Raw genomic sequence first — 21,734 nt, 5'->3', positions numbered from 1 at the left:
AGTCTGGTATCTTTTGCTTTCACTTAGTGTAATGTTCTCAAGATTCATCAGTATATTTTTATGTATCAATAACCCATGTTTTTTCATTAGTCAGATGGTATTCCATTGTGTGAATGTCATTATTTATGGGTTTTGTTTTTGAACATTTGAGTTAGTTTCTGTTTTGGCTATCATTAATAATGTTGCTCTAAACATTCTGTAAAGGACTTTTTGTGGATATATGTTTTTATTTCCTTTGGGTAAATATCCGGGAGGGAGTTGCTCGATTGTATGGTAAGAATATGTTTAACTTTAAAGGAAATTGCTAAATAGTTTTCCAAGGTGGTTGTAGCATTTTACGTTTCAACTAGAAACACTGCATTCTTCTAGTTGCTCCATACCCTCACATTTGGTGCTGTAAGTGAAGTGGTGTCTCATTGTGTTGCGGTTTTAATTTACATTTCCCTTTTCATGTGCTTGTTAGCCATTTCTATATCTTCTTTTGTCAAGCGTCCAATCAAGCCTTATTTACAACTTTTTTTTTTAAGGTAAAGTTGATTTTTTTTTAAAAATTATTTATTTATTTATTTATTTATGGCTGTGTTGGGTCTTCGTTTCTCTGCGAGGGCTTTCTCTAGTTGCGGCAAGTGGGGGCCACTCTTCATCGCGGTGCGCGGGCCTCTCACTGTCGCGGCCTCTCTTGTTGCGGAGCAAGGGCTCCAGACGCGCAGGCTCAGTAGTTGTGGCGCACGGGCTTAGTTGCTCCGCGGCATGTGGGATCTTCCCAGACCAGGGCTCGAACCCGTGTGCCCTACATTGGCAGGCAGAGTCTCAACCACTGCGCCACCAGGGAAACCCAGTAAAGTTGATTTACAATGTGTTCATTTCAGGTGTATAGCAAAGTTATTCAATATAAATATACATATATATATGTATATATATATATATATATTCTTTTCCAGATTCTTTTCCATTATAGGCTATTACAAGATATTGAATATAATTACCTGTGCTATACAGTAGGTCCTTGTTGTTTATTTATTTTATATATGTGTATATGTTAATCCTAACCTCCTAATTTAACTCTGCCCCATTCCTTTCCCCTTTGATAACCATAAGTTTGTTTTCTCAGTCTGTGAGTCTATTTCTGTTTTGTAAATAAGTTCACTTGTATCATTTTTTTTTTAGATTCCATGTCTAAATGATAGCATATGATATTTCTCTGACTTACTTAGTATGATAATCTCTAGGTCCTTTCATGTTGCTGCAAATGGCCTTATTTCACTCTTTTTTATAGCTGAGTAATATTCCATTGTATGTTTGTGTGTGTGTGTGTGTGTATGTGTGTGTGTGTATATATATATACACACAGCACATCTTCCTCATCCATTCCTCTGTTCGTGGACAACTTAGGTTGTTTCCATGTCTTGGCTACTGTAAATAGTGCTGCTATGAACACTGGGGTGCATGTATCTTTTCAAATTTGAGTTTTTGTCTTTTCTGGATATATGCCCAGGAGTGGGATTGCTGGATCATATGGTAGCTCTATTTTTAGTTTTGTAAGGAACCTTCATGTTATTCTCCATAGTGGCTGCACCAATTTCAACATATATCTTAAATGAAGGTAATACCATTCACATTTCCAGATTTAAAAAAGACAAAGATAGAACTGAGAGAAGTCAAGAAAATTGCTTAAGAATATATATATCTTTTAAGTAGTCAAATTCATTTCTAACTCAGGTCTGTTTAATCCTAGTGCCACGGCCTTTCTACTCTCTCTGAATTTTTACCTTTTGGGGTGACATCTGTCTGGAAGGAAGAACTCTTTCCTTCTGAGCCTTGACCCTGAATGCTCAGCGATTCTCCCTGAAAGCGAGGCCCCTGGGAATTCACTAAGGTCATCCTGCCGCAGGGTTCAGGTTTATACCCCTTTCAGTTTACATCTCTAAATGTTCTCCTCTGGCTACTTACCTTCTTCCCAGTTCTTACTAAACAAGGTGCTGAAGAAGGCCCAGCCTCACCACATGTATCTCCCCACAACTGGATGGGTTGCTGTTTATCATTTCCCTTTGTTCACAGTCTTTCAGCAGAATTTTCCAGACATGCAACTGTATTACAGTCTAGGTCAATGTAAAGCAATCATGTACAAAATGGTCTGTTAAAATCCAAATCTATACCAGTAATGCTATAATTCAATATATCTTGCTGAGATCAACAACTGTAATTTGCTTCTTATTTCACTGGCTTCCTAATAATGACAGCGTGTTTTACTTTTCCCATACATCTACTGTTACTATTAATGCAGACTTTTGCTTGACGTTGGATCAGGTCATTGTAAGTCCATTTGGTTTTGTCTAATTTTTTTCTCTTCCTCTTCTACCCCCTGAGCCCAAGGCAATCTGAGTGGGTAACTAAAATACCAGTTGATTTGCTTGAGAACTTAGGTCCAAAACTATATTTGTTTATGATCAATGGCCTAATGCTATATTCCTTGTGCCATTTTTCATTGGTAGTTATTATTTTTACCAGGTCTTTATTCTAACCTAACTATTTTGACTTCATTTCTTCATGGTTTATTAAAGCATGAGGTTAAAAATGAGTTCAAGTTTACAGCCACCTTAGACTTCTCATTAATTTAATGTCCCTTTCCATTATTAACAAAGTTATTTTCCATGTGGACATATTTTCCTGAATCGAGTACATATTCAGATGAGCGACAAATCCAAATTTTAGAGCACAGAATTGAAAAATTTGAGTACTCAAAAGTTTCATCAGTTGAGGCAGCTTACTTGCCATGAGGATAGAAATCATTTAAGATATATACAAGAAATTGAATCAGATACAAGGCAAATGCTTAAATGTTTTACCTTCAGGTGTGATATATGTATGCAGCCTATAAAATTAAACTTTAACCCAGACTATAAAATCACAGTATGTACACTTAGTGAGTTATTCCACATTTGAAGAGAAAAACAGCAGCAAGAACCCTCACACTGAATCTTCTCCAATTGCCCTTGGCATTGTCCACAGGACCTTAGTAACTATGGCAATACCATGGGAGAGAAAGATAAACAGAGCTTCTGTATCGGTGTGCTGTCCACCATGGAGGCCACTAGCCACATGTGGCTCTTTAAACTTAAACTAATTAAAGTTTAATAAAATGAAAAGAAATTAGTTCCTGGTCATGCTACTTACATTTTAAGTGCTCAACAGTCAAATGTGGCTAGTGAATACCATACCGTATAGTGTAGTTATTCAACATTTACATCAACACAGAAAGTGCTATAGGACAACGCTGTTTTTACAGTACTTAGTGGGTTACTGTAAATGGAGTTTCATCTGAAGATAATGAAGAAAGCAGAAGCAAGAGTACGTAGAGAAATAACCACTGTAATTACGAATAAATATACACATAAATGTGTGCAGGCTGAATGCCACTTAAGTGTTTGAGTATTATCTATTTGTCATCCTGGGTAATTAAAGGTTAGCAATAAAATAACAAGACACATTATCCAGATGAAGGCAGGAACCTGAGTGAATATAGAAGCTGACAGACTGAGCAGGCTACTTTGATACTCGCATGTGTGCGTTCGCATGCACACACACACACACACACTCACACACACACACACATCTCAAACACTAAAAGGTAAAAAATTCCACTTGGGCTCTGCTTAACCTGAGCCATGGTAAAGTCCCCCAAATTATTTCTGTCTTGTGTCTTTCTTTCTACTTTTCCACTTCAAAAAAGAATGTAAACCATTTGGGGCCTCTTGCCCCTGATGTCTTACTTAATCTTTATCCTGCAGTGATAGGAAAGTGGGTAGATGCAAAAGTAGGACAGACCTGGCTTTGAATCTGAGCGCTGCTAATTAACAAGCTCTTTGACCATCACTAAGAATACATTCTCTCATCTTTGGAGTGGGGACAATCATTGTACCCACCTTTGGGTTAGATAAGCCTGATAAAGCCTGGCCACGTTGGTATCTGGTACAGCCAGTGCTAATAAACAAAAACTCTCCTCATTATACTGACGTCTGCCCTTTTTCCTCTGCACCTCTGTATTCATATGCTTATTATTCTTTCTCTTTGTCCTCTCTTTGTATTTCTCTTCTACTTCCCAGTTCCCATCCTGTCTCCCAGAAACCCAGAAGAATTAGGAGAGTAAGGAAGAGAACCCCAGAAACATAGAAAAAGGAGACAAACATTAGTAAGAGAAGAAAGGATAGCAAATGTTTGTAAAAGGGAAAGATATGCTTCCTCTTTCAGTTCCTAACCAAAACACATTTTATTGTATTATTTTATTCTTCTATTTTTCCTTTATGCTAGGAGGTCAGTCTGACTGGCTTTTAAGCCAAAGTAATGATTTGTTTTCTAGGATTAACTAAGTGAACAGTATTTGTGTTTTTTATTAGTTGAGTCCTTAGATGGTCATACACTATATTCACCTTGTCTTTTATTTAATTCAATATTTCCTTGAGAAATATGAATGAAAAGAGGAAAACCTCTATGTTTGGTTATATTGTCTCTGATAATTTCCTCATGTAAAGCTTTGCTGAGAAATCATTTCATTAAGTGCCCCATTTGTAAGCTGTTTGTGGTGCTTTATAACCTAAGCATTTAATTGTTTCTCTGACTCTGAGGGCAGGCTGCCAAAGCACACCTCACCAACCAAAGCAGGTGACGAATGTTTATTCTGCTCTAATTGGTAACTAAAGTCTGCTCTGCATTATGGTCCAGAGAAAACCCCAGACCTTCTCATCCTGTTGCTATGGAGAAGCAAGTCTGGGCACATGGAAGACAGTCAGTGCTTCCTGTGTCTTCTCTGGCTGAGATGATTACAACTGGACCTCAGTCTCTCCATTACTAAAATGGGAATGATCATCCCCGCCCTAACTTCTTTGTAACATCTTTGAGATAACTGATGAAAAATTGTTTTTAAAGTCAGAGCACAGTACACATGAAAGTCTGCTTTTCTTAAATGTGATGGAAAATACCACATAAATTTGGTAGTGCTCATCAAGAAAGAGCCATCAACTCTAAGCAGATTATCTCTAAATAACCCCAAGACAGCTAGTTAACTCAGCGGGGAAAAAAAAAAATAGGAATACGATTACTTGGAAGAGTATCTGGAGGGATGCACTGCTTCCTCGAGGCTTAAAGAAAGTGTCCTCCATACTACAGATTATTTATATACAATTCTTACACCATGATCAGAGCCCAGAGCAGCCCGTCTGTTTTATCTGTGATGCCCCTTCCTCTCTATACCAAACGTGACAGAAGCAGGAATTTTTCTCTCCCTTCTTGATTTCCTAGTCCCAACAACAATTTCAGCTCACTGTGAGACAGAATGTAGAAGTCATTCTAGATTTTTCCCCTCCTCATTGTCCCTCCAAAATATACCTACAAACTGTGTCACTCACATGCATCTTTTGCTCCTCATTTGTGTTCTACCACCTCAAGCCAGGCCTTTGTGATCTTTGCCTGGACAATTGCAATAGTGTCTGACGTAGACCTGCTTTAAACATCTTTTCCTGGACTACATAGTTCTGGGGAATCAATATCTCTAAAAGCACAGTTTGAAACTTATTCAAAATGTTATTCAACTCACCATCTCTTATTCAGTGAAAGGCAAGGATAAGGGGCTGAGCTTTGGAATTAGAAATTCTCCCACTTACCTACAAAAAGGGGGTAATCGTTTATCCATTCAACAGATATTTGTTGAGTACTTACTGTATGCCAGACACTGGATTAAAGGAAGGATTAAATAAAATAAAGGATGTGAGATAGTTAACAAAGGGCCTAATTAGACATCCAACAAATGTTACTACTTGGAGGGGGATGGAGGAGGAGGGAGAAAAGGGAGAGGAAGGAGGAAAAGGAGGAGAAATTGTCAGTCTTCAAGTTTTGATCCTAATGTGCATGATTATACAACCACCATGTGGTGTTTACTTGTATTTGCTTATTCCACTCTCTCTCCTCAACCTTTCTTCATCAGAAGATTCAGCAAAACTGCCACCTTCTTGACAAAGCCTCTCTGATCCCAGAACACTTTGCTCTGATTTTTTTAAAACTTCCAACATAGCTTCTCTATTAGAAGATTCGTCAAGGTGAATAAGGGCTTGTTTGTTTAAATCCTTACATACCCTAGAAAACTTATAACCGTGTCTTACACACAGAAGGTGCTCAATGATAATTGATGAGCAAATGAACAAATGAATAGAGGAAGAATAACTGAATGTGAATATGCAAGTGAGAGGTTTCGTTGCACAATCTCTTCGGATTCATTTTTCATAAACCTACAGGTATCAGAATGTGTAGTTTGAGATCAAGAAATTTGAGTTCTATGTTCAGATTGATTGGGGGCTGCCATTTAACCTTCACTAAATAATATAGCCCTTCTGTGTCTCACATGTTCATCAATTCAACAAATATTTGTTAAATACTTCCTATATGCCAAGCAGTGAAACTTTCCCTATAAAGTTTATTTTTATCTGATTTCCCTCCTGGTGATAAACCTTGGTAGATTAAAGAAAATTTATGTTGATTCTCCTTTAGACTCAAATACTTCCTTACACAGACTAGCTGAGTATCTGGTACCTGCAAGACTGGTTAATGAACAAGTTATGTTATAATCTGACCATTCTTTGGATAGTGTTCATAGAATAAGAAGGAAGGAAAGAAGGAAGGGAGGGAGAGAGGAAGAAAAGAGGGAGGGAGGGAAGGAAGGAAGGAAAGAAAGAGGGAGGGAGGGAGGGAAGAAGGAAGGAAAGAAACCTTCAAAGGGTGCTAATTAGCTATTAATTCAATTTGCAAACAAGTATATGTAATGAAGTAGAATTGAATATTGAAAGTACTGTATAAATTGCATCTTTCTTGAATATGAATTGCTCATGCGTTTAAGAGATCAATGCAATTGTTTGTGTTTGCTATCCACCCATTACACTTAATTAAATGGTTCAGGTCCAGTGGGGTCAGAGGTGTCCAGTAACACTTACCATCTGACAGGGATCCAGTAGTCTGTACTCTGTGCCTGGGGTAGCCCTGCTTCTCTGCAATGAGCAGGCATCTGCATTAGGAAAACAGCTACCACTCTAATTTTCTATAATTGACTTGTTGGCAGTGCTAACAGAGGGCAAAAGATGTAGAGACATGAAGACTGGGCCCCGAAAAGCGCTTGGCATTGATGGGGCCACTGAGTGAAGTACCTAATCTGTAATGAATAAAGGACTATGGGCTGTCAATCTAGCACATTGCCAGTGGCATTTAATTCACACAAAATATTAATTAAAAATGATGATGTTCTTCTTACTGGCTTTTGTTACCAAGTACAGCATCTTAGTCCAGCCCCTGAGGATCTGTCTGCAGGTTGTTTGATTCATTCCCTTAGCCCCAGAGAGCCACATGCCTCTCACTACCTTCAGGCAAGCCTCAACAAAAGCTCTTACAATAATGGGTCTCTCACCTACCAAGTCTCTGCAGAAGGAGAACCAGAAATTCTCCCTACTGCCCATTGCTTGTCTTTATAACCCTTATAATCAATAAATGTGCACTTATTTCCCCTTTTTCCTAGCTACGAAGAAGATACTGGCCAGAAGCCATCTGTTTTGGATGCTCAAAAAGTTCTTAAGTATTTCTTTATCCTTCTTTATCCCATTGTGATGTATTCTATAGGAAAGGTTGGCCAAACAATGATGAAAATCTGATCAATAGTTTGAAATCTTTGGAATCACTCAGAATATCCATAATTAAAAATAATCCCCATGTGAACATCCACCAAAATTCAAGTTATCTCAGTAGGATTCAATCACAGTGAATTCAAATGAGAAAATACTGCTATATGTTATTTTTCAGAGGCAATTGATACATTTTTCAAGCCTATACATCTGTATCATTTCAGCAAATCGAAAAAATAAATTTACTATCATAATTGTCATTAAATGTATTCCTGAACAATGGGGTCTGACCATAATTAATGATTAATTCATCTGGAATTCATTATGATAATATTAAATGCGTTTAACTCATTTGCTGCTTCTAAAGAGGGAGCAATTCTAGGCAATTCTTTTGTGATTTACTGGTTTTAAAGTTTAAGAGCTCTGAGCATGTGCAGGAAAATAGCTCCACATTGCCCTCTTGTGGTGAGCTAGTAAATGACACTCTTCTTTTGTACGGGGAGAGAACACAAACCCTTGTTCTCCTTTGCTCCCATACACTCTCACAGCCATCTTTCCACCTCAGTACACACTTAAACGAGATGCCTCCATCACAATATAAAAGGGGATCAAAGCAATATAGTCCTATGTCCACTATTAACCAATAACCGAATAATATTTTTATTGTTGTTGTTCAGGCTGATGCACTATTGGATCAAGTTTGACAGGGGTGTAAAAAGATTCTGTTGGTTTCCTTAGTAGATCCAGGTGCAGTTTGACAAAAGCACTATATGGAGGCCAGAGAAAGCCCAAAAGATGTTGAGTAGCAGGTAGAGTATGAAGAGCATAAAGAAGCTTCTTGGAAAAGGTAGACAGAAGGGGTTGTGAAGTTGTCTTAGGTCTTTTATTTCTTAGGTAGCTCTGTGTTACTTTACAAATGTCAGTGGACTTACCTGATCCTCAAATTACTGACAACAGCAGAATACCAGATCAAAAATTCTTGAAGACCCCTGGCTTTAGCAATATTCTTGTATCAGTAACAACTCCATTGTTGTTATGGCAACTCCAAAGGCAAATCTGTTTACCTTTCCAGAGAATAAGCCATTACCACTTTCTATTTAAATTGAAGCTTGGCCACTGTCAAGGTGTACCCAGGGTAGTTAGGATTTGTGGAATCTAGCAGTTAGTGTAATTCATTAATCCAACAGCTGGTAAATTTTGAAACTCCGTACTCTTTGCTAGCATACCTTATACCATGGCTAGACATCGAATGGAAAAAGCTGCCATTACTCAGATGAGTAGAGACTTGATGGGCATCGATATTAGCAAGAGTCAGTATTGAAATGACAGTGACTTCGCCTTTACTGTGGGGGGAGATTAAGAAATGGTGACTACTGCTTAGGATCCAGAGAGCAGCTAGATGAGGTAATTCAGATTGAGACAAAAATTCAAACCAGTAAAACGAGAATGAACCAGTTGAGTTACTTTTAATTTTTTTTAAATGAGAATAAATGCATACTCCAACACTGAAAACCAATAGTGCAGTAATGCTGCAGAGGCTTTTACAGAGTCGGTTGTCTGAGGAGGTATAAATCGGGCAGCTGGGAGGTGGGGACAGAGTGATGAAGGCATGAATTCAATGTAACGTGGACCAGGCTCACCACCTGGAAGTTTCAGCATGAACCCTGAGCAGGAAGTTCAGAACTCAAGTCAGACATTCTTCCCTCTGAATTCCAGTCTAAATTGGAGAGGTCCACATAAAACAAGCATACTCAATAACCTTGCATAAAGGAGACCTGCTATATTATTTTATATTTACCCTCTTTACCACATCATATAGTTTCTACTTGGTTGCTGTTGATCTTATGGTTGACATCTTGACTGAGGAAGCCCAGACTTTATGACCTCTTCTTCCATGAATACATATATATTTGCATAATACATATATGTTCCTACATATAGTTGTATATGTAGGAATCTGAGGTTATAGACTAGTGGCCATGGACCTGGATTCAGTTCAGAGATATATTTTGTTTTGCCAGCACAGGTTTATTTTCTTTCTTTGAATTATTTGCCAACATTTGAAAATGTGATGATTTCCCATAAAAATCTGGATTTCCAGAAAATTTGACAACACGAGGACTGCTCTCCATATGCTAATAACACCTGGAAGCTGAGTGGTGGCCCCGCTCCTTAGCTGAATTACTTAGATGAATTCCTGTCCAGTATCCTCTCTCCCCTGTTGTCTCTCATACACTGTAGCCAAATATCTTTATCTGTCTGTCTCTCCCTCCCTCTCTCAGGTTTAAAAACAAAGACAAAAACAAAAATAAAATTCTAACTTCTAAGCATGTGAGTTTGGCATTCCTGATCTCTCTCTCACTCCCTTAATAAAGAAATACATAGACAAATGAAAATATGTAGTATATGTATATTAGGTGAAACTAAATGCAGTTTCACCCAAAAGAAGTAATTTTTTATGGTTCGAACCTAATATAAATGTTTACATTGTAGTTGTATATATGTTTGAAATCAGACTTTGACTTCACTCCAATAACTATAAAGTATATTTTTCCTAGTAGAAAAGTATTTTGGTGATCTTGCTCACCATATTTTCAATCTGTTCCATCTTTTTCCTGAGATGTTTTTTTCTTCTACCATCCTTCTACCTCTAAATCCTACCCATGCCCTTCAGTCGTAGTTCCAAGTCCAAGAAGTCTTCGATGACCCAATCCCTCACTAATTTTTTAGGCCTCTAAACTCATATAGCATTCATAAGTTACATCACATACTTTACTGCTTAATTTTATGTAGTCTTTCATTGTTTTCTCTGCCCGGAATTATGATTGTAACCTGACAACAGAGGTCCATCTTTTCCAAATATTCTTGCATCTCCAACAGCATTTAACACATTGTTGACTGATTACTTTCTTTTCGGTAAACTAAGTTGACAACGTAAATCTAAAAAAGTAAATATCCCCTCTTGCAGGCGAAGCAATTCACTGAATAGAAGCCCTTTGACTGCATTAAATGTAATCTTATTTTATTCTTCTTGTTGTATTGTGGTTCTTGTGTCACTGTGGTTTGGAATCTCAAATCTTTAACGCTAATATTTACGTCACATAAAAATTTCACAGAGGAAAATCCATCTAATCAAAGAACATTGTCAAAGATAAATTCATTCATTTTAAAAGCTTTTTTTTTTGTAAAATAAAACACAGACACAGAAAACCACATGTGACAAATGTATCACTTCATGAATTATTTTAAGTTAGAGTTCAACCTGTTTCTTTGCTCTGTTTCCTGCAAACTGGCATTTGGATCAAGAAGCTTGATCAGACTAAGTAGGTTCGATCCTTTTGGCAAGACTCTAGAGGGTAGTGTGTTCTTTCATTAGGAGGTATGTAATGTCTGGATTCTCTGTTTTATCTTAGCAATCATGAATGCTTAATGCACAGTTTCATTTGTTCACTGGGGCTGAAAAATGGCAATATTTGAATTTTATCATTTGTTTCTTATTAGTAGGAATAATGCGGTAAAAGGATACTCCCCTCACATGCTGTTTGGTTACACAGTGGTAGAGTTTATTCAAGAATGACATGATAAATATTTGACTCTTTACCCAGACTTGAAGATAGTAATTTGGTTCCCTGTCAATCTCAGAAGTGACCAACTCTTATTATTCTTTAAAAAATCTTTATGAATTCACACATTCATAAATATTTGTTAAGTTTCATTTCATTGCAACTTTATCTTTATTGACGCTCAGACTGTCCTCACCTTTGGTCAGTGGAAAACTCTTCCAAGTTGATTTCCAAATCCATTTGACACAATCCTGTTAGTCTTTGAATGTTTCCTTTCTATTTGATATGTGAGGATGCCTCAGGCTCAATTGCTGTGTTTCCTGCCTCAGACTTGGAATCAACCAGTTCCCCAAGAAGCCTTTGTTTCTTGCAGTGCAAAATATTTTTTTCAAAATCTCAGTTTGGGTGCTAGGGATATCCATTGTTATTGAGTCAGTGTTTCTAGACATTTTCAGTGGACAGAATTAGAGATAAAATACCTTTTGAGTTTAAACTGATTTTTCAATTAAATTTTAGGAACACAATACTTCATCTTTTGTTCACACCAGGAATCCAGTTCTCAAGGACACAGGGTACGATAGGATTAGAATTTCTCCTGATAACTCATTTGCTCTATCTCATATTACATTGGTTTCAGAATAACAATAATAATAGTACCACCATCAATAATAATTATTGAAACATTTTTGCATATACTATTCATATTCTCCCTTAATTTTATCTTATGATTATAATATAGGTACAACATCAGAACATGTAGCCTTGCAAAATAAAATCTCTCCCTTTTAACCCTCAGTTAGTCTTAGTTCATTAAGTTTATTGTTCACCAGTTAGCTATTAGGTCAGTATCTCACCTGGTCATTTCGAATGTGTAAAACTCATTTTCTAGTGGATCTCGGGATCAGGGGAACAATATTCCCTGATTAATTGCAAGTTGATAACAGTTTGGGTGAGCCCTTTATATTTAAAGCTAACTTTTGTTGACTGGAAAATCCTTGAATCACATTTTCTTACCTTGAGTGTCTCAAAAAAATCACTTAAATTTCTTCGGGCACAATATGGTGCTGTCAAAAGGTCTGATAATAAACTAATTTTCCCTCTTATAAGTCATGTATTCTTTTTGTCCATGTGCCTAAAAGATTTTTTAAGTCAGCAAAAATTTCTTGAATAACATTTTTTCATCTATATTTGTTCTGTTCCCTTTCTTTGGTTTTTTTCCTCAAGGACAACTATTACTCCAATGTTAGCTTCCTTCTAGAATATTTGTCACTTTTTCCTGCATTCTTTTTTACTCTTTCTTCATTTACTTTTGTTTTTGTTTTCATTTTCTCCTTGTTGCATTTATTTGTTCATCTCATTACACTTTATTTCTCAAATTTCTTTTTCACTTAGTGGAATTCTTTCTTGAGCTAGGCTACCCCATTCGGATTCCTTTGTCCCTTATGTGGAATTCTTTCTTGAGCTGGGCTGACCCATTCAAATTTCTTTGTCACTTACATAGAATTCTTTCTTGAGCCAGGCCGCCTCATTTCTGAATTTTTCCAATTCTGATTTATGTAACTCTTGCATATCTGGCATTTTATTTTCTTAATCTTGTTTAGCTCACTTTGAAACAGTAAATTGCAGGTTTGATCTGTTTTTCTCGTGTATTTTTGATCCTTTTCTTGTGTACTTGTCTATAAGAATGATATTCTCCTCATTTTGTTTTGTAAGGAATTTAACCTCAACAGATTTTTGTGGCTCACTTTTATGTGATTTGTTTCCCTGCATTCCCAGAAGTTCAAATAACTTTTCTAAATACACAGAGTTCCCTATCCTGTTGTTTTCCTTAGACCTGCGCTCAGGGCTCAGCAAACTATAGCCTGTGGGTCAAATCTGGCCCAGGTCCTATTTTTGTTTGGGCCCCACTGAACTAAGAATGGTTTTTATATTTTTGAAGAGTTGTAAACAAACAAACATAGACGAATAGGTGACAGAGACACAGTTGTCTGCACAACTATATTGACTACCTTGGCCTTTTACAGAAAAGTTGGCTGAACCCTGTTACACACTAAAAACTATGGCAGTTTGCTTTCCAAGTTTTCATGACTAGTCCTCTCTCCTACTTTGATCTGGACTTTCTCTTCCTTTCATGTCTATTGCTTCTGTCCTACTCATAAATTTTAAATATATTCTTAGTAGTTTGTCCCCAGTGTGAATGAACCCTGTCCTGGAAAGGAGACTTCGTAGGTTAGTTTCAAGTATTTACATTTACTGTTCTTAAACTGGTCCATTGCACTTTCTAGCATTACTTGATAGTTATTTTAGAATTACTCTGTTGTCAGGTTTGTTGCTTCCCTCTGATTTCTCTTACACAGATACTGATAACATGCAGGTTCATGATAACATGTTGGTGGTTTGTCCACATCCACTTGTATCTTAGGGTGTGAGCATATAGACCTCATCACCTCGTTTTGTCATAAATGTCTAAATGCCTTTGGTCTTCTATCTAGTTCTTCTGTCTCTTTTTATATGAAGATTCAGGAAGATCAAAAACCTATATTGCCACCACTGCCACCTTCTTCCCAGAATCAAACTCACTCATTTTTTAACAACTGTTTGCTTAATTGATTATATTCAATTTGATTTCAGGAAAATGTTTATCCTGAGTATTTCAGTACATTAAATAAATGAACACGTTCATATTTTTTCTGTTTTTCTCCAGAGTCAAGTTCCCATTATGTAATCTCACTAAAAGCTTTTAACAATGCAGGAGAAGGAGTTCCTCTTTATGAAAGTGCTACCACCAGATCTATAACCGGTAAGCTAAAGTAGTTAATCCTCTTGTGACAAGGTATTTGAATTATGGTGAAGAAAACAAACTAAAGTGAAACAAAACAAAATACAAAGAAAATAATGTATGTAATCATGTCCTAAGCCTTATGTGTATATGTATACACACCATTTATTATTTTTTTGGTTATCAAAATTGAGAGGGATTCAGTCTATAAATTAGTGCATGGAATTAGAGAACATAGATCTCTTATTCTGTCTTCTCCCAGTAGCTTCATGTTTTGGCGTCCTGATACCACTCTTCATTCCTCTGGGCAGCTTGTTTCAAATCAGTACAATGTAGACAAGAGGGTCTCTGCAAAAAAGCCCACCAAGTGCCTGAATGGACACTTGCTTCTTTGCAGAGGGTCCTTCAAGCCGATATTACAAAGATGAACTGACCTCATGGGGCTGGCTTGGATTTGGCTGCGTCACACAGTGACTTCTTTCGAGCTGGGCCAATAGGTCACCCCAACAGTGTCCAGGGCCTCTGCACATTAAAAGGATTGGCTGCTTCAAGGACTTCTCACCTCTAGGAATTGTTACGTGAGGTGGACTTGAAAGGTAGCACAGGAGAGAAACAGGGCTCAAGGAAATGAGAAAGGGATGGGTAAGAAAGTGAGACCCAAACCATTTATGGAGCCTATTTGTGAACAAGGCTGGACCTACTCAGAAGAAGAATAAGTACCACCTCTGTGAGTCTTGTTCATGACCCATCACATGACCCAAAGTCACATGACCACCCCCAATAGCCTTATGTCTGAAATGTGAAAGTAAAACCCAAGAGTTCCATCCTTTTAATGAATACTTTAATACTGCCCCCTTTCAAAACCCACAACCCTCAGACCTCATTCAACTTATCAGCTATTTTCACCTGAATGAGAACAAAGGATCTGAGAGCAGGATTTCATAGCGAGCCCCAGAGAACATGCAAAATTACTGAGGTGCCTGAGTATCAGTCCTGGAAGGTAGGAATAAATGAACATAAAATAAATAATGGAGTCCTGTGACTTCTGCTACCACCTAAATTTATGTGAACTTTGTACAGTTTGTTTTCCAAATCCAGAAGCTTCATTCATAAACTTATCTTGAGAATTACAGTTGTAAACCAAATTCACAGTTGTTATGTGATGGTTTTTGGAGCACACCATCACTTTATTGCTTTCAACCAGATTTCCTTGTAAGGCAAGTATATTATTCCAGAGTCTCCTTGACTCTTTGGCTGCTGGTTTCACATCTATTGTCTGTCTGGAGTGGTATGCAAAAGGTTGGGTGCATGTCAGTATATTAATTTATCTGTGGAGACAGTATATATCTTACATTGTGTTATCAAAGGGCTCATGGCTCCCCAAAAAGGGTAAATAAGAAATATTACCCTAGAGAATATTTACTATCAAACGTGTTATTTCTAAATATAGAGAGATGAGGCAATTAGAGGGCCAGGATGGAAACTACAAGATAACATGTTGGAGGGTGGCTGGGATTTCCTCTTCCCCCTTATTCTCTTACTCTGCCAAAGTTTCTTTGAGAGATAGCAGCCACTTTGGCTGTGCCCGTCCTTCCCATAATGTTTATTCAGTAAGCCAGCTCTTTCTTGCCTAGGATAAAAGATGGTAAAGAGTCATTGATTTGGCTTGTGATCAGACCACACAAAATTGTACCATGGTCAGTCTTTTAGAACTCTTATTTTCTTACCAAAACTAGAGCCCACAAAGAAGGAACACTAAGATGACCCCCCAAAAGTCAATTTTTGAGCAGAAACTAGTAGTAATAGCGATAACAGAGTTCAGATAAGCTGAAGATAGGTTGCTCAGAAAGAAGTATTTGAGGTGTTATTAACTTCTTTCCCCTGAGCATTTGTTGTCGTTCTTTAATTTTTAGCATATGGCATTCCCAGAGCGGTTTCTAAAATACCAGTGATCCATAAGACAATTTTTTCCTGCTATGACTAATCCTAATGGATCTGAGAAATAGAATAATACTGAAAGTTGGAAAACGTGTGAGGAATTTTCTTATTGAAGAAAAGTCAATAAGGGGTTGGAGAGGATGAATAAAACCAGCCCTTTCCACATCCCTGCCTAGATGTAGCAGACTTATTTTATTGTGTTTTCACACGTCATGGAGAACAAAGGACAAATAAACAGAATCAAAGGTTTAGATTCTGTGAGAAACTCTTTCAATAAATGTGTCCAAGGGCTGCATAGAAGATATTTTCGGTCTCTGAGCTTCTGCAAAGTATTCCCATGAGCAGTCTTGGAAGAGGCCAACATAAAGTAATAAAAAAAAAAAAAATCAGAGGCTGTAAATGAATCAGGCTGGAGTGAGTATCAGGCTATGGTGCTTTCCAGATGGATGTGCTCATAGATGCTGGTCTACTCTGGACCTCATCTCATTCAGAACATAACAGTGTTAGAGCCAAGGAAAGTTTCACTAGATCAAATGGGCAGGTTGTTTCATTTTTTTGCTGCATTTTTTGCAATTTTATTCCATATTGTTGTAAAAATAAGACATTTTGAGCCTGGAGAAGGGAAGAGAGCAGGGGAATAATGAGGTATGTTGTTTGAATTTGTTTATTCTCATTTGTTTTATAAATGTCTAAATGAAGTACAATTGTGTTACTTTTTTTAAAAGCTTGTTTTGAACTTCAATATGTTGACCATACGCTTATATGTTCTTACCAAAACAACTATTAGGAATTGAATAGGTTTCTCTTTTTAGCAAAAGGTTTAAAGCTATGTTTTGTGTTTTTGTCTTTTTTTTCACTCTTTTGTATATTACCCCTGAAAATCAGTGGTATATAAGGCACCCAGGAATATGAGGGGAAAAAAACTGAAAAAAAAAAAGTTGTTTATCAGCAAAATAACTGCTAAACAGTTGGTGTTTAGCACTAACTGTTTAGGCACCTGGTGGTACCTAAAAAACTACCTAAACTACCTGGTGGCATAGTGGTTAAGAATCCGCCTGCCAATGCAGAGAACATGGGTTCGAGCCCTGGTATGGGAAGATCCCACATGCCGCGGAGCAACTAAGCCCGTGCGCCACAACTACTGAGCCTGTGCTCTAGAGCCCATGAGCCACAGCTACTGAGCCCTCGTGCCACAACTACTGAAGCCCACGCGCCTAGAGCCCGTGCTCCACAACAATAGAAGTCACCACAATGAGAAGCCTGTGCACCGCAATGAAGAGTAGCCCCTGCTCGCCACAATTAGAGAAAGCCCGTGTGCAGCAACGAAGACCCAACACAGCCAAAATAAATTAATTAATTACTTTAAAAAAACATGTTTAGGTACTTGGTTTAGGTAGTTTTTAATTCAACCACCCAGTTTCTGACCTGAGAGGGAAAGATAATTAGCAATATATGTAGCATATATTTAGAGCAGTGCTTGCCACCTGTTACTAAGTTCTGCTTTGTTGGAAATACCGTACTGTGTCTGTACTAACCAGTACGGCAGACACGAGGCTCATTTGGCTGTTAAACATCTGAAATTGACTAGTGCAACACAATAAATGAATTTTAAATTTTATTTCATTTTAATTAATTTAAAGTTAAATTGTCCATTTAACTAGTGGCTATTGTATTAGCCCAGGTCTGGAGGAAGTGGCAGATAGAATGACAAACCATGAGTGGGGAAAAAAAAAGAAAAAAAAAAAAAACTCCTCTAAAATAAGCAAGAAAAACTTGGCTAGGTTAGAAATTTTTGAATTACATAAGTTCGTAGATATATACCAACAAACAGCATTACTTGAAATTTAAGGATGCATTCTGGAACTGAGACTCCAAGAAACTCAACAACAAGTCATGAAAAACATACTTTTCTAAAATCCAGAAATAACAGGGTTGAGTATTACCGTTTCTTAAAGTAGAATCACGACTTTTCAAAATCTTATATAGGGTACCTGTGAAACACTATAAAGTTAGTATAGGTGTATCAACAAAACTAGATTAAGTAAAGGAACAACAGATAGGGTAGCATGAATATGAGTTGATCTAAAAGGAGTTTGTGATTGAGAGTAGTCCTCCCTTGTGTATAGCATTCTTCTTGGTAAGTCAGCTGTGAATAGAAACAAGTCAAGTGAGGCAGCACCTGCTCTAGTTTCGCCAAAAGGTTCCACCGATGCACCAGCCTGATGACAGATTGCGATCCTCCTAGAGGCTGCAGTGTCTTCAGCTGCCCCTTCATCATTTCATAAATCCATTTGGGTTTAAAGGAGCCCTTAATAAAAAGACACGTCAAAGGAAATACAAAAAGCCTGGGCTCTGTCATTAAATTTTAAACACATACTTTTCTTTCTCTCTCTTTCTATTGTTTTGTTTTTTTCTTTTCTTGGTCTTCCTTTTGTTCTGTTTTTGTTTTCAGATTTTATATTTTGCTCCAAAGACCACAGCCCAGTAAAGTACTAAATAATTCATTGGAAAACAGTGATGAGTAGGGGGTAGACATTTAAAATTCAGTGGACAAAGTGAAGTAATCATCAGAATCAGCCCGTGGTCTCTATACTGTATTTAAAAATATAAGCTCTGTATGTTTACTGCTTCAGATACTCTACATTTTAGTACGTCTCGTCTCCCCAAATGCCATCAAATGCCCAGCTTAAGAGCTCATCTTGTTTTTTGTTAGTGAGGATACATGTTATATGATTTCAAGGAAAATTTTAGCAGATTTAAATGTCTTAGGTAATAAATAAAAGCCTCAAAACTGGACTCCAACTGCGGCCACAAAATAGGCTCCCTTGATTCTGACATCCCCAGCGTAAAAACAAATATAAGATTTTTCTAGAGAATCTTATGAAACCACACACATCATTATGCAGATTCTGTTTGTGTTATGGATGTGTGTACCTCAGCATGTGTATATCTCAGCACAAATCTCATCAGGTTGTAGGTAGTTCATTCTGTCTCCCCACCCAATAATATGAAGTCTTTCCATGGAACTTAAAATTTTCAAACAAGGAATGTAGATACAGAAATGCCTTAAAAAACTTAATTACTTAATTACTCTGTGAGAATGTGGGTAGAATGGACACTTCTACACTTTCTCTAAGAATTTCAATCTAACCAAACTATGTGCTGTGTAAACCTAATTATCACATCATTGAACCATGTGGACCACAGACTTGGTCTGGCTTTGTGCAGTCATAGCCATAGACAGATTGCTGTAGACCTCAGGGCCCTTTGGTCTTTTATCCTTTGTTTGTTTCTTACCTAAACAATATTTATGCAGGTAGGATCTAAGTAATAATAAATGCATTAGAGATAGCAAATCAAGTTAGAGAAGGAGGAGAAAAACAAACAAATAACAAAGCAGATATTAGGCAGGCATTTATTTCCTTTGCAGGAGGAAATAAACCAGACACTCCTTAGTACTTTGTTATTTTAAGTTATCTGCATAGTTATAAAACTGATGAATTCTATACTGGATCTTTTAAGAAACAGTGTACAACATTCCAAGAAAAAAATGGACTTTTAAAATATATAACTAGAAGTGACAGCCACATTGATAAAACCACTCTAAGGAAATGAGTAAATTATGGAAAATAGTCAGTTACTTTTGTAATCTAGCAATACTGTTTCTAATGAGTTTTCCGATTGAATTAATTGTATTTTTTTCTGTTCTTCTCATGTTCCCTTTCATCATTATTGCCATGCATTTAACTCATTGTGATGTGTTGCCACTGATGTTTATTTTTTTAACTCTTTTATTTATGTATTTATTTGTTTGTTTCATTTGGCGGGTTTTTAAACCCAGATCCCACTGACCCAGTTGATTATTATCCTTTGCTTGATGATTTCCCCACCTCGGTCCCAGATGTCTCCACCCCCATGCTCCCACCAGTAGGTGTACAGGCTGTGGCTCTTACCCACGATGCTGTGAGGGTCAGCTGGGCAGACAACTCTGTCCCTAAGAACCAAAAAACGTCCGAAGTGCGACTTTACACTGTCCGGTGGAGGACCAGCTTTTCTGCGAATGCGAAATACAAGGTGAAGTTCGAATTGATAGTATGAAATTTCACATGAACTGTCATTTGTATAATACATTGTTTTAAATGCGTCCTGGACTGTCATGAGTCATTTTGCTGCAGTGACATGAAATGGAAAACAAAGCATTTTAAGAACTCAGTATCTAACATTGGCTTGGGAATTATTGTGTCTTAGGAAACAATTCTAAGGCAAGGTAGAAAAATGTCAAGAGCTGCAAAATGTTATTCGAATTCCACCAGATGTTGGGTTTGTATAAATAATGTGATTTTGTACAAGGGAATGCCATTTTCTTTGGAAAATAGCAGAGCTCTACATTCATTTTTGGGACAGATTTTGGTGTTTTTCTTTTCATTTGGAATCTAGATTTACGCCAGAGGCACCCCTATTAATGTTAGAGAGACCCATCTTATAGTGAATATGAAAAGGAATACATGATGATTTTTTTACACCATCCTTAGATGGTGAACACACTCTAAGCCATTAACATCTACTTCCTCATTTAGCCTTGAAACACCCACAGGTGGTCAAGAAAATCCACAATGCACACTCCCCTTTAATTAATATGAATTAGACCAACTCCCTTATTGTTGTCCTATCACTGAGTCATCTCACAACCCCCCTAAGAGCTCCTTAGAGATACATATTTGAGACACTGTCATGACTACCTTCAAATCTCTATCAGCCAGCCTCAGCAACTCCAACAAACGGTTATTTATATACTGGAACGATTTTGTTACCTCCTAAGCCTACCACATGCTAGTAGTGTATATAAACAATACACAAATGTAGAATAAAATGAGATCAACAAGTAATTATTAACCACCTACCATTTACTTAGAACTATGCCAGATCATAGAGGCAGTTTAACATGCTTTAGCTGTTACTTCACATACTTAAAATGGTTACTTATAATTTTGGAATGCATAATACATTCAGCTCCATAGGTTTACTTCAAAGAATTCATAAGTTATTCAAGTGAGGTACTATATTAAAACACATTTAAAATATTCACAGGATGATTATTTGGGGTGGAGAATGTAGCTTTAGAGATAAGAGCCTAAAGCGGGAGCGGGGAGAGGGCGAATTGGATGAAGGCAGTCAAAAGGTACAAACTTCCGTTTATAAGAATAAGTAAGTACTAAGGATGTAATGTACAACATGATAAATATAATTAACACTGATGTATGTTATATATGAAAGTTGTTAAGAGGATAAATCCTAAGAGTTCTAATCACAAGGAAAAAAAATATTTTTTCTGTTTATTTAATTTTGTATCTATATGAAATGATGGGCATTCACTAAACTTATAGTTTAGTGGTAATCATTTTATGATGTATGTAAGTCAAATCATTATGTTGTGCACCTTAAACTTACACAGTTCTGTATGTCGATTATATCTCAATAAAACTGGAAGAAGAAAAAGAGCATAAATGTTACCCAACAACAAAGGAACCAGTAGTTCAACCCGGGCACTCCACAATCTTCATACTCCCCTTATATCCCTTCTCTTTACCACTCTACTGGGGTGGATTTCAGGGAGAATCTGGATCTCCCAATACTTTATCCAATGTTCTTTCCACTAATCTGCTGTCTTGCTTAATCCAGCCTCAAGCCAGTGGTGATTTGGGGGGATGAAAATATCCTTTGGAAATTTCTAACTCTAAAGAGCCCAGATTAAAGGAAAATCCCACCAATAATTTTGTAAGTCTGCCTCTTTTCTCCTGT

The 21,734-nt window shown here is 37.1% G+C and overlaps 1 protein-coding gene across 1 annotated transcript in view; it reads left to right on the top strand.

The window, feature by feature from the left end:
• DCC (DCC netrin 1 receptor) overlaps window positions 1-21,734 on the top strand; it is a 1,166,696-nt gene that overhangs the window by 1,003,979 nt on the left and 140,983 nt on the right. Inside the window, exons 16-17 of the mRNA XM_082353405.1 lie at window positions 13,923-14,018; window positions 19,777-20,009. Coding sequence (XP_082209531.1) covers window positions 13,923-14,018; window positions 19,777-20,009 — 329 coding nt within the window. The remainder of the gene's footprint in view (window positions 1-13,922; window positions 14,019-19,776; window positions 20,010-21,734) is intronic.

Source organism: Balaenoptera borealis, assembly GCF_965194805.1.
Source record: "Balaenoptera borealis genome assembly, chromosome: 14".
NCBI classification, from domain to species: domain Eukaryota; kingdom Metazoa; phylum Chordata; class Mammalia; order Artiodactyla; family Balaenopteridae; genus Balaenoptera; species Balaenoptera borealis.
Note: the sequence above shows the minus strand (reverse complement) of the source record. Positions and strands in the feature narration are given on the sequence as shown.